This window comes from Primulina eburnea, chromosome 1 (genome assembly GCF_022965805.1).
Source record: "Primulina eburnea isolate SZY01 chromosome 1, ASM2296580v1, whole genome shotgun sequence".
In the NCBI taxonomy this organism is placed as follows: Eukaryota; Viridiplantae; Streptophyta; class Magnoliopsida; order Lamiales; family Gesneriaceae; genus Primulina; species Primulina eburnea.
Window position 1 is genome coordinate 2,462,186 of NC_133101.1, and position 16,079 is coordinate 2,478,264.

The 16,079-nt window shown below is 32.7% G+C and overlaps 3 protein-coding genes across 3 annotated transcripts; all 3 read right to left on the reverse strand.

The window, feature by feature from the left end:
- Positions 1–96: 96 nt before the first annotated feature.
- Positions 97–2,840, reverse strand: LOC140810264 (sugar transport protein 8-like). The gene is made up of 4 exons (XM_073168142.1): positions 2,608–2,840; positions 1,982–2,301; positions 836–1,462; positions 97–753 (listed from the first exon to the last, which is right to left on the reverse strand). Exons 1-4 carry the CDS (start codon positions 2,738–2,740, stop codon positions 277–279), a joined length of 1,557 nt encoding a protein of 518 aa, XP_073024243.1. The 5' UTR covers positions 2,741–2,840; the 3' UTR covers positions 97–276.
- A 6,417-nt stretch (positions 2,841–9,257) lies between these two features.
- On the reverse strand, positions 9,258–12,915 carry LOC140809119 (uncharacterized). The gene is made up of 2 exons (XM_073166635.1): positions 10,172–12,915; positions 9,258–10,083 (listed from the first exon to the last, which is right to left on the reverse strand). The coding sequence occupies exons 1-2, from the start codon at positions 10,329–10,331 to the stop codon at positions 9,419–9,421; spliced, it is 825 nt and encodes a 274-aa protein (XP_073022736.1). The 5' UTR covers positions 10,332–12,915; the 3' UTR covers positions 9,258–9,418.
- A 285-nt stretch (positions 12,916–13,200) lies between these two features.
- Positions 13,201–14,634, reverse strand: LOC140809188 (probable gamma-secretase subunit PEN-2). The gene is made up of 2 exons (XM_073166721.1): positions 14,293–14,634; positions 13,201–13,505 (listed from the first exon to the last, which is right to left on the reverse strand). Exons 1-2 carry the CDS (start codon positions 14,588–14,590, stop codon positions 13,345–13,347), a joined length of 459 nt encoding a protein of 152 aa, XP_073022822.1. The 5' UTR covers positions 14,591–14,634; the 3' UTR covers positions 13,201–13,344.
- Between the last annotated feature and the right edge of the window lie 1,445 nt (positions 14,635–16,079).

Sequence of the window (16,079 nt, forward strand, 5' to 3'; positions counted from 1 at the left end):
GAAGATAGTACCCCAAATATAAGAAAAGGTTGAAATGATCCAAGTAATCGGATATTGAAGCTGATTTAAAGAAAGAGCAAACGAAAAACTTAGTATTTAATTGGAATAATCAAACTAAGGGAGAGATCCAGCGTAACAAAGCAAAATATAAACTCCAATCCTAAGAAAAAATCTAAATATCAATCATAAGAACTAAAACATCCAAGCCAAACAAAAAATCTCAACATTAATCCTAAGAACTGAAACAACCAAAAACCAAACAAAAAATGAACTAAATCAAACTTCGTCTTTGGTAACTTGTAATTTGAGCTCTTTCTCCACATAAGATTGGTCACCTTCTTCATCCGTGAAGAACCTATACCAGAACCAGTGTTTTTTCCAGACTCTCTCATTCATCTCATCTATGGGAACTCCTTTGGTTTCAGGTAACAAGAATTTGGCGAAACATCCCATAACAACGATCCAGGCAGCGAAAAAGAAGAAGATACCCGACCTCATATGGCAAAGCATCGTCAAGAAAGCTTGAGCAATTATGAATGTGCAGATCATGTTCGTGCTGACTGCAAAGAAAAAGCCTGCAGTCCGTGTCTCCAACGGGTATATCTCACTCGGGATCAACCAGCCGAGGGGACCCCACGACCAGGCGAAACCCGAGACAAAGACACAGATCAAGGCCATTACTATGTACGCGTATAGTTTGGATATAGCATTTGTTGAGCCCAATTGGCTGGCGAGAATCACTCCTGTGATACACTGCATAAAAAGGCATGTTGTAAGAATCTCATTCTTAGTATAGTTATCATAGATTTATGATGTTACAATCTTGAGTATATACCTGAGAAACAAGCATTTGGATTGCAGCCTCGATGAGTAGGGCCCTTCTTCCAAACCTATCAACACCGAATATTGCAACCAAAGTGGAGCCCGAATTCACAGAACCTGTAACCACAGCTGATAGTAACGAAGCATCTGACCCGAGCCCAATAGTTTGAAACAACACAGGGGCATAAAACATGATCACATTGATCCCGGTAAACTGCTGGAAAACTTGCAGTATCGTTCCACAGAAAAGTTGAGGAATACTGGATCTTTTCAACAAGTTTTTAAAAGGGTTCTTGATCTTTTTTGCAGCCTCTGTGGCACGAAAGATTGCAGTATACTCTTCTTGCACGTCTTCTACTCCTCGGATTTTCTTTAGTACCCTTAAACCCTCATCCGTGTTGCCACGCTCGATCAGGCTCGTGGGTGTCTCGACGATGAGAAGGGATCCTAAGCCGAGGAAAATGGCCGGGAATGCAGCACCACCAAGTGATATCCTCCAGCCATAAGTGAGCATTTTGGATGTAAAATAGTTGACTAGATTTGCTATCAAAATGCCTACTGTGATCAGCATTTGGAAGCATATGTTTAGGCCTCCTCTGTACCTTGCTGGTGCAATTTCTGATATAAATAGTGGCACTGCCTGCATTTCAAAATTTATAAATAGAAATAAATATTAGAGTTTATGTTCTCAATATCTAAATATTTCAACAAATTAAACAAAAGGATATTTTTAAAAAAAAATTAAAAAAAGTGAAAAAATAAAATAAAAATTCAAGTGCATCATCATCTGTTTGCTAGGATCATAATTTTATCAAATCCAAGACAATTAATAACTTCTAATTCAAGTAGGCCAGGGCATGGAGAAAAAATAATAATAATAATAATAATAATAATAAAGAGAATGAAATTTAAGATCTAAATATTTAGTAGCTAGCAACAAATTATATTTGATAAATACTATAAAAAAAAGACAGATAAACTTAATTAACATTATGACGAAGAAGAATAGAGAGAATAATTATATATAAAAAATATTGCCACATTAAATATATAGGAATAGATACAACAGATATTAATTTATATTTTATCACCACAATTTTCTAAATAAATTGGACGTAAAAATATTGTTGCTAATTTTAAAAATATAAGAATATTATACCTGATTTCCAAACCCAACTCCGGCACCTAGACAAAGGCGACCGACGATGAGCATAGGGAGATTGACTGCGGCGGCGTTGAGGATCACTCCGACGAAAAAGAAGGCCGCCGCCATCTGCATGGTGCGCTTCCGCCCGAACTTCTTGCAGCAAAACGACGCGAAGAAGCTGCACACCACCGCTGCTAAGTACAGAGACGATGTGAATAGTTGGAGCATCTGGTTGTCATATTTGCAGTAGTTATCTTCTTTCGCTCTGTGCTTCTTTTCGTACACCATGGGGAAGAATTTCAGCAAGAAACTATCCATGGATGTTACTCCTCCTGCATGACATTGATTCATGTGTTATCATATATTATTTACGTATAAATTTGTTTATGAAAATATTATTTCAAGATTTTAAAGAGAATTTAAAGATTGCAAGATTAATCATAATATGTAGTTTCAGGGTCTTGAAGAAAATCAGAACAAGAAAAGGAATCTCTGAAACATCATATGTTTGATCAGTCCGTTTCTTGAAGTTGGATTCATGAACTAAAATTCTATGTGGGATTTGTCATCTTTATTTGATTTCTTCAACAAATAACAAATTTACATAAAAACAATTACGTAAAATCGTGATCTCGCACCTGATATTCCGATATCATAGCCAAACATGAGACCTCCAAAGGCTGCTATGATGGAACAAACGACGACTTGCTTAGTCAACTTTGCCGGAAAGGAATCTCCGCCCTTCTCATCCACGAAAACTGGTGGTGCCATCGAGAATTGTATTGCTTTCTTAAGGAAAAGTTTAACGATTCAGTCGGGGAAGAGGAGAAGATTATCAAAGTTGCGGTGTTTAGAACAAAGCATCGCATATATGTGTATATATATAACAATGTACAGAACAAAGAATCCTATTAGGATTAGGATTCTTTATTATAATATATTCAATAATAAAAAAATAATAAGAAAAATATTTATGTTATAGAGCACGAATTTAGTAAAATTAGTTATTATACAGACCTCTTCTTTGATTATATATATATATATATATATATATATATATATATATATATATATATATGATTGAGTACCGACTCAAAATTATAAAATTTAAATTTAAAAGTAATATGATTGAGTGCCGACTCATTATAAAATTTAAATTTAGATAATGTAATATATTAATCAACTTAAAAATGCTGGATCTAAGATATTAAATTTAAATAATGTAATATAGCCAATCAACTTAAAAAATGCTGGAGCTAAGATATTAAATTTAAATAAATTAGTGAAAATACTGGATTGAGATAGTTATATACAATAGTTATTCTGTTAATGATATTATTTTTATTACATCATTATCCACCAATATATAACCCAGCCAACTTAATTATAGGAGATTTAGTTTTAATTCTTTTGGGTCTGATTTTTCCCCCTTAATTTGTGATTTACATGCGTGGACTTATTCTTACAAGATAATATTAATAAGAACAACAATAATAATGAAAATTTAATTTTAAGTTTTGTTCATTAAGTTTTCAAAGATGATAGGATAATTATTGGTGTATCTTTTTTAATTTATATAAAATTACAATGCTTGTATATTTTTATTGGCAAAAACTTATGTGAGACGGTCTCACGGGTCGTATTTTGTGAGACGGTTCTTTATTTGGATAATCCATGAAAAAGTATTATTTTTTATGCTAAGAGTATTACTTTTTATTGTGAATATGGGCAGGGTTGACCCGTCTCACAGATTGTGATCCGTGAGACAGTCTCACATGAGACCTACTCATTTTTATTTATCTCTCTCTTTCATTGAAGTGAACAAATTATTGAAACACATGGCAAAAAGTTAACATGATCCTATGTTGTTCTCTGTCTCATTAGACGTAGAACATTCGATAGACAATCATATCAAGGAACGTACATGGACCCAAGGACTCTCGTCTATCTTGAGGACATCGTTCTCAAATCTTTTATATTAGCCAATAAATTGCATGAAATATTGCATTAATTATTTTTTGAACATAGATATTGCATTAATTGATTATGAAATTTGGTGATGATTTTCTAATTTGGGATTTTTTAATTCTTGAATTTTGACTATTGATATTTCGTATTTTTTTTTTATCGTGGATATAACTTTTGACTTGTTTCAAAGTTTATTTGATTGAAATTGCTGTGAGATAATATATTCTTCTTCTTTGAAAAATTAATCATTATTCTGAAAGAATTGAAATTGAGAAGAAATCGGATGTACATTTTCAAATTCTTATGTGTATCAAATAAGTGTTTTACCTTCAACAAGGACATTCAATAATCTATCAAGAATGTTTTCACATTGGATTTTTGTTACTACATTTGCAAAACATGTAATAACATATTTTATCATTCATTTGAAAAATAATAGCACTTTAAAATTAAATAACACGTCTTAATAAATAAAAAAAAAAGTATGAAATGATACTAAATTTATGTGTTAAATGAAAAGTTAAGGCTGGATTAATTATATAATTTTGTCTTCTTGGGAAGAGATTATGTCGGGATGAATTAGTATTTCTAATTGATGCACTAACTAGAAAAACAAAATATTGAAATTTATTATTTTTCATGAAAATGTGATATTGGCAGAAATTGTGAAAATATATTTGAATTTTACTGAACATAATTTTAAGTTTTCAGTTAATTTGAAAAAAAGTCTATCGTCATCGAGCGATTTCGAGACATTCGAAAATTTAAAATTTTAGTTTGAATATATATATTTTGTTTTTTGGCAATTTTAGTCGTTTTTTCCGACATGAAACTGATGTGACATCAATGCAGCGCTGATGTGATATCGTTTTGTGTAGTGTCATAATATCATTCCGGGTTTTAAAAAAAGGAATTAAATTGCCAAAAATTTGAAGATGTGAGAATAAAACTTAAATTTGATAACATAGAATATCAAAATCGCAAAACGGGAAAATTACATGACCAAAAATATAATTTTCCATATTATTATTTGAATAACACAAACAATAATAATAATTGGTATTATAAAAATAATAGAGCTATAATTTAATATACATTGAGGTGTGACGTTTTTAGTAACGTACATATCTTTATTTAATAAATTATAGCTACGTGACTATGTTTTAATAATCAATTATAGTTCTTTTTCTTAAAATCATGTATCAAATCAACAATAACATTGTTAAAATTTAATAATTATATTGTTAAACATACGTAAATGTCACGGAAATTTTTTAACCATATATAATAATTATAAAATATAACAATAATATTAGTTATTTAATTATATGATTTTAAGAAAAATAATTAAAATTTATTATTAAAACATAGTTACGAGAACGTAGTTTCAAAAAAAAAAAAACATAGTTACGAGAACGTAATTGATTCATTAAAATGGCAAAAATTTGTGTGAGACGGTCTCACGGGTCGTATTTGTGAGACGGATCACTTATTTGGATCATCCATGAAAAAGTATTATTTTTTATGCTAAAAGTATTACTTTTTATTGTGAATATGGGTAGGGTTGACCCGTCTCACGGATTATAACCCGTGAGACGGTCTCACATGAGACTCACTCCATTAAAATATACATAACTAAATAAATATATGTAGCTTAACTAAAATTGTTATTTTACCTTTAAAAAACTAAATCTCAAATATAAATCATTTTCATTACATTGGATAGATATTTTTTCTCAAAAAACAAGTGGACCGTGAACACTTTCCAAAAATTCCTCTGTAATTAATATTGCTCCAAGATTTACTGCTGCTGACCAACTGAGCTAAGCTCATGCGGACCTCTGTAATTAATATTGAATTATGTAAGATTGTATATCGCTAGTATCACTTACTAATAAAATCGCTAATTTGTGTTTCCTCTTCTTCTTATTCATCAATTTTGTTTCTAAAAAAATCGCATTTAAGCTTATTGAATGACACTTAATATGGTCAATCTATATTTGATCGCTTTTGGCCAAAGCGAAACGTTTTAATGAAGCTTCAAGATTAAGCGAGATTAAGAGAAGCTTAATCAAACCTTTTAGGACACTGTTTCTTGGGAGTTAATTCGAGTGACACTGTTACTCGAATACCCTCAATTGTATATTTGTGTCTTCTCTTTAACATTCAATTCGAAGTGGTTGCAATATTCAACTATGCCTACAAATCGGATATATCACGTGAATATAAAATAAGTGTTGTTTTCAATATATCTGATTTCGTGTAATAAACTTTTTATAATGGGATTTCAATGTTTTTTTAAAAAGAAGAAGTGAGTTTTTTTTTCTCGAGTCCGATAAGAAAAATAAGCTTGCCAAAGTATCCTCGAGGGTTTTGCAACAAAGAGCCAATCAATAAGCCAAATGGTGTGTCAGTATTGCAAAGAGATATCGAATGAATGCTTAAAAGGGCTGGATCCCTAAACAAAAAAATTATAATTAGAATAATTATAGCACAAAAATAAATACAAAAAACATGTAAAACCAACGTGGTTATTTTATATTTTCAATGTTGGGTTTGGCCAACTTTGTCCCAAAACCATTTTCTTTAAAGCCTTGGTCTACTAGGGTGTTATATCATTCATTTAGTACCCTTATTTTTGTTTCTCGGCAGCCAAGGCGTGAGAGTGAGACAAAAGAGAGTAACGAGAGATTGAAAGAAATATGTTGTGTGCTCTTCATTCTTCTTTTAAGTGTAGTGTTCTTTGCTTGTTGTATGTGAGCCCTTCTCTTCCATTCTTCCTCTATACCCCTAAAGTGATATACGAGAGTGTGTGGGAGATTGGAAGTTGCCTTCGGTTCTTGTGATATCTCGATCAGTGTCGTTTTTCGCATTGGTTAAGTTTGCCTACTGCGTGTGGTGAGCTGTGTGCTTAGGGGCTATTTGCCTAGGGTTGAGTTTGTTATCAGTAACCGGGGTTTTGATCGAAAACATTTGTGGTCTTCGCCTTAGTTTGCTGTGTATTTGGAGATGTCATAATCAGTTTGTCTGAGCCTCGTTTTATCCTAACATATTATATTGTATTTTTTCTGTTTTTGGTGAGACAGATCTCTTATTTGGGTCATCCGTGAAAAAATATTATTTTTTATGCTAAAAGTATTACTTTTTATTGTGAATATCGGTAGGGTTGACCCGTCTCACATATAAAGATGACAAAAACTTGTGTGAGACGATCTCACGGGTCGTAGTTGTGAGTCGGATCTCTTATTTGGGTCATCCATGAAAAAATATTATTTTTTATGCTATGAGTATTATTTTTTTGTTGAATATGGACAGGGTTGACCCGTCTCATAGATTAGGATCCGTGAGACGATCTCACATGAAACTCACTCTATAAAGATTCGTTAGACCGTCTCACAAGAGACCTAATTTCGATAATTCTGGATTAGTTCGAGTTAAATATTAAAAAAATGGAGGAGACTGAAGATTATAACATCTTCAAAAAAATAGAAGCATAGAGATTTTACAGAGTGATTGAAGTTAGGCAAATGAGAAAAAATAAGGAAGAAATAGGAATTTTTATATGAAACTTAAAAATATAAAATTCTACCCTAATTTGGCAGGCTTAGGCACATGAGAAAAAATAAGGAAGAAATAAGAATTTTTATATAAAACTTAAAATATAAAATTATACCCTAATTTGGCGGGCCAACCCGCAACCCAAACGGGCTCAACCCGTTTGGCCCGCAACCCAAACGGGCTCAACCCATTTGGCCCACCTCCAAACGGGTTGCTATTTTATCAACCCAACCCACTCAATTTTTATGGCGGGGCGGGCCGGCCCGACGGGCCGGACCCAATTTGACAAGCCTACTCAAAATTGAAAATAGACAAAAACTTGTGTGAGACGCTCTCACGGATCGTATTTGTGAGACGGATCTCTTATTTGGGTTATCCATGAAAAGTATTACTTTTATGCTAAGAGTATTACTTTTTATTGTGAATATGGGTAAGGTTGATCCGTCTCACATGAGACCCACTCTTGAAAATATTTGGTCCCAAAATAATAAAATTATTTTGGGATAAGTTTGAATAGATTTAAAGAATATTTATGTGATTTTGAAAATATTTTGCGTATTTATTTCCTGGAGATTTTTAAAATTTTGTGCATATTTATTTCTTGGAGATTTTTTATGATATTGCAAGATATTTGAAAAATTAGATATTGAGTGGATTTTTGAAATATTTTGTTGAGATTGATAAAATGAAGATTTGGAAAATATTTCTTTAGTTTGAAATTTCATTTATATTATTATTATTTGCACGCGTTGTGTTTTATATAGTTGGAATAATTATATAAACATGTTTTTTGTTATTTTCAAATTAACCATTTTTAATATTTTTTAAAGGAAAGATATATAATCTTTTAAAAATTAAATATATGAATGAAGTTTGGATTGAACTGAAAAATATAAATAAAGATATGATTCAAAGATTTAAAAAGAAATATTATTTAAGAAAAAAAATCATAAATTAAATTATATTTGATATAATTGTAATTTTAATTGTAATTCGCCAAATCAATTAAAAGTTAGTCAGTACATGACATCTGACACTGAATCGGATTGAGGTACTTCAAAATGGATTCGGAACCATCTTAATCCGGTCCGTAAGAATCGTGATCGGAACTAGTCCAGGATCGGTCTTGGAACTATGTTTCAACAGATGAAATGCAACTGAGATCTATGGCACCATGTTTACTAGGCTCTTTTACAAGCTTGATTTAACTGTTCCATATCATTCATGTATTGTTCACAAGATGTCCCAGCAAAATTAATATTTGTTTTAGTTTCACTATATTTTTTTATTCCTAATTTATATGCAATAATTTCAGCATAACGGGAACGTCGGTGTTAACATCAAAGATACGTTTAATTTTCTTATATCTGATGAAAATGAATTCTCGAATTGGAGAAGTCAAATTGTAGTATTTTTGTGTTCCGATTATAACTTCGAGTTGAGTTAATGAATGTTGCAGCATTATTTTGGCCCACGGCCTCATTTGACAACAATGTTGTCTTTGTCAAGGAAATTTCCGATAACCAGATTATATCTTCCTAGGAATTATTATGTCACCATTGTCCAACAATGCCTCTCAACGGATGGACTAGCCGGTGTGGTCGATACTAATGGACCAGTTAAAGAACAGCTGACAGGGTACATCGAAATCTGGTTCGATCCCGCTTACTAGTGTCATTAATCTGTCTCCGCAGGCCGCCTGTGAGAATGTAGCATCTTACAACATGAAAGTAGTAAAACCCAGATAGAGCCAAGACAGAAATAGGGAAAAGGAAACAGTTTTATAACTCAAACAGACCCAAATCAACGACAGACTGACTCAAAAACACAAATTCAAACAGGATGGCACTTCCTGATGTGCTCATTTAATTATTAAACAACACACAAACACACTCATAAAAATAAAGTACGAAAGCGAATTTATCAAGGATTTTCAAGCCCAAAAAAGTCTATGAATTGAGGATCTTTGACATATCCTTGCTGGGGAGGAGTTACTGTAGGAAGATTCAAGAGTTCAGTGTAGCTAACATCAGAATTCATCTCATCATCCCAGATTGTGTTCTGATCAGCAGAACCGATGTATCCTAGATTAGCGTTGTTAAAAGAATGAGGATCAATCATGCCCGGATTTGAGCCACTTGTTGCAAACCACATTTCATCCTTGCCATACATAGAAGGTCCGCTGTCAATAAACGGCAACTCAACCCTATAAGGAGTAACATCAGAAAGTGGATCAAAGCCACTGTTGTTGTCTATGTTATAGGAAACATTTGAAACTTGAGAACCAGGTTCCATTGATGATACATTCTCAGAGTGAGACAAATTCATAGATTCTTCGTTAGGAGTGTCTTCTGGGTTGTCACTAGAAGGTGGGCTAGAGGCTCTGATTGTTCGACTTCCAATAATTACATGGTACTGATTCTTCACTTGATTATCTGTTCGGCCATTAAAATGTTGAGAGATAATTGCCCATTTGTTTCCATAGCATTGATGAAGTTCAAGAAGCCTTCGCTTCTCCTCTACAGTAAATGGCGTCTTGACAATTTCGGGATCCAATTGATTCACCCACCTTAAGCGACAACTCTTCCCTGTGATTAAAATAAAATGGACAAGCTGTAATTTTTAGTTACGAAATTGGAAAGGATATTTAATTTCACAGAGAATGGATATGGATACCTGTTCTTCCTGGGAAGTGTTTTGCAACGAGTTCCCAATTGCTGGGACCAAACCTTTGGACAAGATTTGTCAGCAGTACATCTTCTTCAGGCTTCCAATGAAATTTGCTGCATGTAAACTTCTTTTTGTTTGCCCCATTCCCTGTTCTAGAGTCCTCCATTGCCAGAAAAGCATATATTATCGAGCTCTATTCCATGGGTTCTCCCATCAGGCAGCCCACACCGAGATATAAATAGGGTACAGAAACAACTATCATGGATGTATGAGAGGTGAGATTTTACTAATTTGAATCAGATTATTAAAGTGAAACTGATTTTGTCGATGTGATTACATTGACCGAATCCGCCACCTAATATTCACCAAACTCCAGCCGTAACGTAAACACATTTATTGTCCAACGCCCTCGATATCTCTTTTCCACGTGTCGATACGAGGTCAAGTACATCAAAAAGGTCCGATTACGCCTATTCCTAATCCTAAATGGAATGGCATGACGTAGGGGTTCAAGGCATAATATTGAGAATGCTCGTTGAATGAGCAAACCAACGAATTGAATATTGGTATCAGAAATCCCTCGAATTGGATCGCAACTTCGAATATGGAATTCAAAGGGAAAAAAGCCATCTTTTTCTTAACAATGTCTTTGTCATTTGATAAAAAATAAACAGGTATGGAAGCTATAATTGTAAACCAGGATCGAATCTATGGAAGCATTGGTTTATACATTCCTTTTAGTCTCTGACCACATTCTCCGCATATTCCTCCGATTCCGTACAAAAGATATTCGAAAGAATTCAATTTCTATAAAAATATATAATATTTTGAACAAATTCTCGAACGAACCGCACTCCTTCGTATATGTCAGGAGTCCAAAACTGGGCTTATCTGCTAAAAACTACACAACTAAAAGAATTATTGAAATGAGTTCAAATGGAAGAAAAGGTTTTCCCTGACTTTGTCCGTGTCAACAAACAATTCGAAATACCTCGAGCAATTCCGATTCTTTATTTTTCTCTTGATTCTTCTCCGATCGAGATGTATAGATCTTGGTCCCGCTTATGGGGTCAAATCGATACCCCGTTATAATAGGAAAGCCTTATATCTTGAAATTAATTCATCAAGTACAAGAAGCAGTGGATACACTTCTTGATAATGGAATCCGGACAAAGTCAGGGAAAACCTCTGAAATTACGCATTGAATTTCTGAAATAAAAAGAAAGACAGGCGAAGAGAATATTTGCTAAAGCAATGCTAAAAAGTAATGCGAAAATGAATTCAAAAGAACACGTGTTTTTCCCTCTTAATCATAATTGCAAGTTTTTTTCCTTGACTCGATAAATGTAAGTTGATAGATGTGAATAGTCAAGATGATGTGAGTTTCCATCTTTCTAACAAGAGCGAAGAGAGTTTGAGGAACTTCTCTGATATTAACTGGCACATTATTTCTATTGGGGAAGACTAGTAGACCACCAAGATATGCAGGCCACTAGATCAAGGGCTGTGTCAACTATGCCACATATATTCCAACAAAAGCTATTCCAACAAAAGTGGGTTACGATACAAACATCTAGTCTTCTAAGATAGCTGAGTACAAAGGTACACAGCAACATAAACTCTTCGTGATATTGAGAGTCATTAATTATTTCCCTCTTTTGGCGCTTCCAGTCATCCAGTGACATCTATGGTTGCTCTTGTAAGAAATAGAAGGAAGAACATATATTTATCAAAATTAAACAATATGCCAGTATAGTAAATAAATGTAACTCCAAACCTGTGTTAGGATGGCACTCACCCAAAAAACAAGCTGACCAACTGAAAACTGAACGGTTAACCAGATTGATTCAAGGGTAATAACAGATTTATCTAAACCAGATACAATGTCATTTACTTATTTTTTGTTTACTTGAGCTCTTTATTTTTCATTCCATTAAATAGTCAACCCCCAAACACCAATGAATATTCTACTCCATTTCTCGGTATTTGTCCCATTACACAATTTGGTAAAACAGTACTTTCTCACATGGGAAGGAAAAATATTATGGTTAAGTTGCCAAGGCCTGTTCAACACCGCAAGTTGTGTCTCAAAAGGTGAAACCTTAAGGAAAACAAGAGCATAAAATGTTATTTCGTAGAACAAATAGAAAATAACTCCCTATGATGCCTTAAACCGCAATACTTGAAAATGAAGATGTCTTGCGTGCCACCTCATGTTTACACTGATATTCAACAAACCAGTGCCAAAGATTAACTGACGAGTAGACCACATACAGGTGGTAACACTAACAAGTATTTGCTTCTGTAGATCACTGCCATATATATGCCAATCTACAAATCTGATCAATTAGTGATGGCCAAAGAAAAGTTCATTAGATTGAAGGGATTCATACAATTCTGAGATAAAAACAAGAAATATTTGCATAGTGTATAGGTGAAAAATAAAGTGCCAATGATTCACCAGTTGTTGATCAATTTTTTACAATATTATCAAGTGAAAAAGAGATGCACGATGCTAACAAGAAGTTGTCTGAATTGAGCAATTTGGTAATGTCGGATCGATTGTGAATTAGGTATTCAATAACTTGTTCTTAGAAGCTTTTATGTAAACTACATTGTTCAATTGTTTCTTCCCAGTTATTTTAAAAATCACTTCGCTAGTTATGTGGAGTAAATTGGTCGTGATTAGAACTTAGAAGACATCATTCTTTACACTTTTTAAATTCTAGCTGTTATTGTATCTTTATATTTGTTTCATATATAGTTATGGGTTAATCTCTATAACCACTGAAGATAATAAGCTTCTAAATCACTTTAGGGGAATTAAAATCACTCAAAGATCCAAGTTCCTCTCAAAACAAACAGACCACCTTCATAGGTTTTTGCACATTTTGGGGTCTTATACATTTCATGATTGGTTTTCTGATAAATATTCACTTTGGGATAAGATACAAAGTTGGCATCATTTCCATGATCCCATACACTCTGACCGTACAACATATGTTATCACCAGAAAAAGCACTACACAAAATATAAACTCCACCAACAGAAACTGTAATGGATACTTTTTTCGTAGGGTACAACAATCCAGCAACCAAATATTAGCATCAAATTATTCTCATAAGGAATACATACTTTATTCATGATATTAATGACAGAGACAGCAGTTAGGCATAGATCTAAATCCATCCCGTCAATCCATATCTGTCAGCAACGTTGTACATTACCAAAGTATCCCAAACATTGCCAAACAGATGCTCCCCTCCAATGGCAAAAGTAAGGGCCCAAGAGGTTAGAATAGCCGTGAACACCAGAAAACCAATTGCAGACCCAACAAGATCTGCGGAAAGGAGGAAAGGCATTATATTTAGAAATAACTTGAAAGCCAACTTACAAAATTGAATTACCAAAGCTACAGGCTCTTAAGTGCAACAGAGCAATTACAGAAAATGTCAAACACTGAATTTATATACAGGAAGATTCTTGGGTTTCCTTTACCAGACATATGATGATAACGGTGAGGAAGATTTTACACTTTCCACGTGACAAATCCAGACTCCAGGCCAGGTAAACAATCATAAGGAAAATGCGATTTTAATAGTCACGTGACAGTCGTGTACAAATGAGGCATGAGAAGGCAAAAATGGGGTGTGGTGCCTCACGGCTCACGGAAAATGAATTAATATGGATGCTATTCAAATGTATGCTTGTCTATGCATCATTAACATCAGTCACAGGCAACCTCACAAAAGATCTGGCAGCTCTTTTTGTACTCCTGCCTTGAGGTGATAACTGGTAGTCCATTTCATTCTTTTCTCTGGATTTTGTTTCCAGTATACAATGTCTTTTCTCAGTTGATGAAATGTTTGGTTTTCAGATTATGTAGCTCCACACAGGTAAAACTTGGTTTATGAAGCCCGCAAGAGACATTTTTACATTCAAACAATTAGAAAGATAAGTCAAAGCTCTTGAGATTTCAGGTGTAGCTCTCAATGGCAGCATGAAAGAACTTCAAAAATATCATCGCAAGAAAGTCAAGATTGTTTCAAATAAAACAATATAACATTCTTAAATATATCTAAAACGAGTAAAATGCTGCCTCCAAATCCTTGAAAACAAGAACTTACAGCGACGGAGAAGGGGGTCCGAATGACGAGAATGTGGGCGGCGAAGGAGTGGCCAGAAGTAGAAGCAATTCACGGCCCAGAGGAACGGCAGGCAGAAAAAACCCCACTTGAAGAATCTTCGGGCGTAGGTAAGCGATTCATCATGTGACAGGCCGAGCGGGCCATCGATAGTGGGCCATTCGGACCGTACATATCTTCTGGAAGACGAGGGCGACGAGTTGCCAACATCGGCCGCGACGGGGGCGGCGGCGGGACTAGGTTGTCTTACGGGGAGAGGATGACTCGATTCGTTTTCCATGGTATCAACTATCCCACTTTTCCACTTGCTGGGTAGCTGATTAGATGTCAATTTTTCTTTATTTATTTATTTATTTTTTTTTTTTGGAATTATTTTAAGGAAAAATAAATATAAATAATTATTTATTATGTAACTTTTAATAAACTAATTATTAATAATATTATGAACATTTTGGTTTGTAGATGAGATAATATACGAGGATAGGTTATAGCTCTAAAATTTTGTGTGGTAAAATTTTGTAATTGACATCAAATAAACTGATATAAAAAAGTTGAATATTCGATCTATTTTTAACATCGTATTATAGGACGTGGAATAATTATGAATAAGCAATAAAATGTATCAATTTTCTTATTGAAATTATGATTAAGTGACAAGTTACGATTTTGTCATTCGTCTACGATAAATAATCTTATTTTTATTTTGTATTTGTGAAATTGCGGTTGTGATTTTATTGAATAACGTAAATCTTTATTAACTCACATGTAATTATTTTAATTTATTAAGATTATTAGGTATAAATATTATTTATTTTTAATAAAATAAAAATTATTAAATTGAGTAAAGAAATTCATGAATAAGGATAAAATCAAATGAAATTTATTAAATAATATCCTAGATTTTTTATTCGTGTTTTATAATTTTTTAAAAAGAATTTTTCATATATTATTTTTTGAAAAATTATATTAGTTTAATTCTTCATCGGTTAAAAAGAATATTGATTAAAAATAATTATTTATAATACATTTTATTAGTGATAAATCATTAAGTTTTAAAGTCTAAATTAGATAAATATAGATAAGATTTACGAGTTAGTAAAGGTCATAAAGAAATAGTAAACAAAAAATTGATATGATTTTATATTTATCATAGCAAGTAAACGTATCATATGTATATATTTAAACTTTTTTAGCGACAAAAAAGGATATTTGAGGAAATAGATCTGATTATATTTTTTTTAAAAAAATACCTCCCCATGTAGTGAACAAATACACTACATGAGGTTATTTTTTAAAAAAAATATTTGACCAGAGTTACAAAACAAAACCGCCGACAAAAAATAAGAGCGTGAAAGAATAGAGGAAAAAAATTATGTTTAATTCTTAAAACAAAAAAAAAATATTATTTTTTATTAACATGTGATATTTTATTTTCTTCATAAACTATGTATATATAAAAAACAAAATTTGTTAAGAGGTGTAAGTAATGTTAAAATATTAACGATTAGTTAATAACTAATGAATGCGAAAAAAATTGCGTGAGATAGTCTTATAGGTCGTATTTTATGAGATGAATATCTTATTTGGGTCATTTATGAAAAAATATTACTTTTTATGCTAAGGCTATGTTTGATTTAAATGATAGGATTACAGAATGATTAACGCATAAATGATAAAAAAATGATTGAAGTAGATAATGATAAAATAATATTATTATTGGTATGATTATTAAGAATTAGATAAATAATAATCTTTTGATAAATTGACAA

What these genes read in the sequence shown, in the direction of transcription:
- LOC140809119 (XM_073166635.1), bottom strand. Translation starts at nt 10,331, where the DNA reads ATGGAGGACTCTAGAACAGGGAATGGGGCAAACAAAAAGAAGTTTACA. An exon ending in ACACTTCCCAGGAAGAACAG is followed by an intron (nt 10,084 to 10,171) that starts GTATCCATATCC and finishes TTTTAATCACAG; the next exon opens with GGAAGAGTTGTCGCTTAAGG.
- LOC140809188 (XM_073166721.1), bottom strand. Translation starts at nt 14,590, where the DNA reads ATGGAAAACGAATCGAGTCATCCTCTCCCCGTAAGACAACCTAGTCCC. An exon ending in GGACCCCCTTCTCCGTCGCT is followed by an intron (nt 13,506 to 14,292) that starts GTAAGTTCTTGT and finishes TCCTTTCCGCAG; the next exon opens with ATCTTGTTGGGTCTGCAATT.
- LOC140810264 (XM_073168142.1), bottom strand. Translation starts at nt 2,740, where the DNA reads ATGGCACCACCAGTTTTCGTGGATGAGAAGGGCGGAGATTCCTTTCCG. An exon ending in GAGTTGGGTTTGGAAATCAG is followed by an intron (nt 1,463 to 1,981) that starts GTATAATATTCT and finishes TTTGAAATGCAG; the next exon opens with GCAGTGCCACTATTTATATC. An exon ending in TCCAAATGCTTGTTTCTCAG is followed by an intron (nt 754 to 835) that starts GTATATACTCAA and finishes CTTTTTATGCAG; the next exon opens with TGTATCACAGGAGTGATTCT.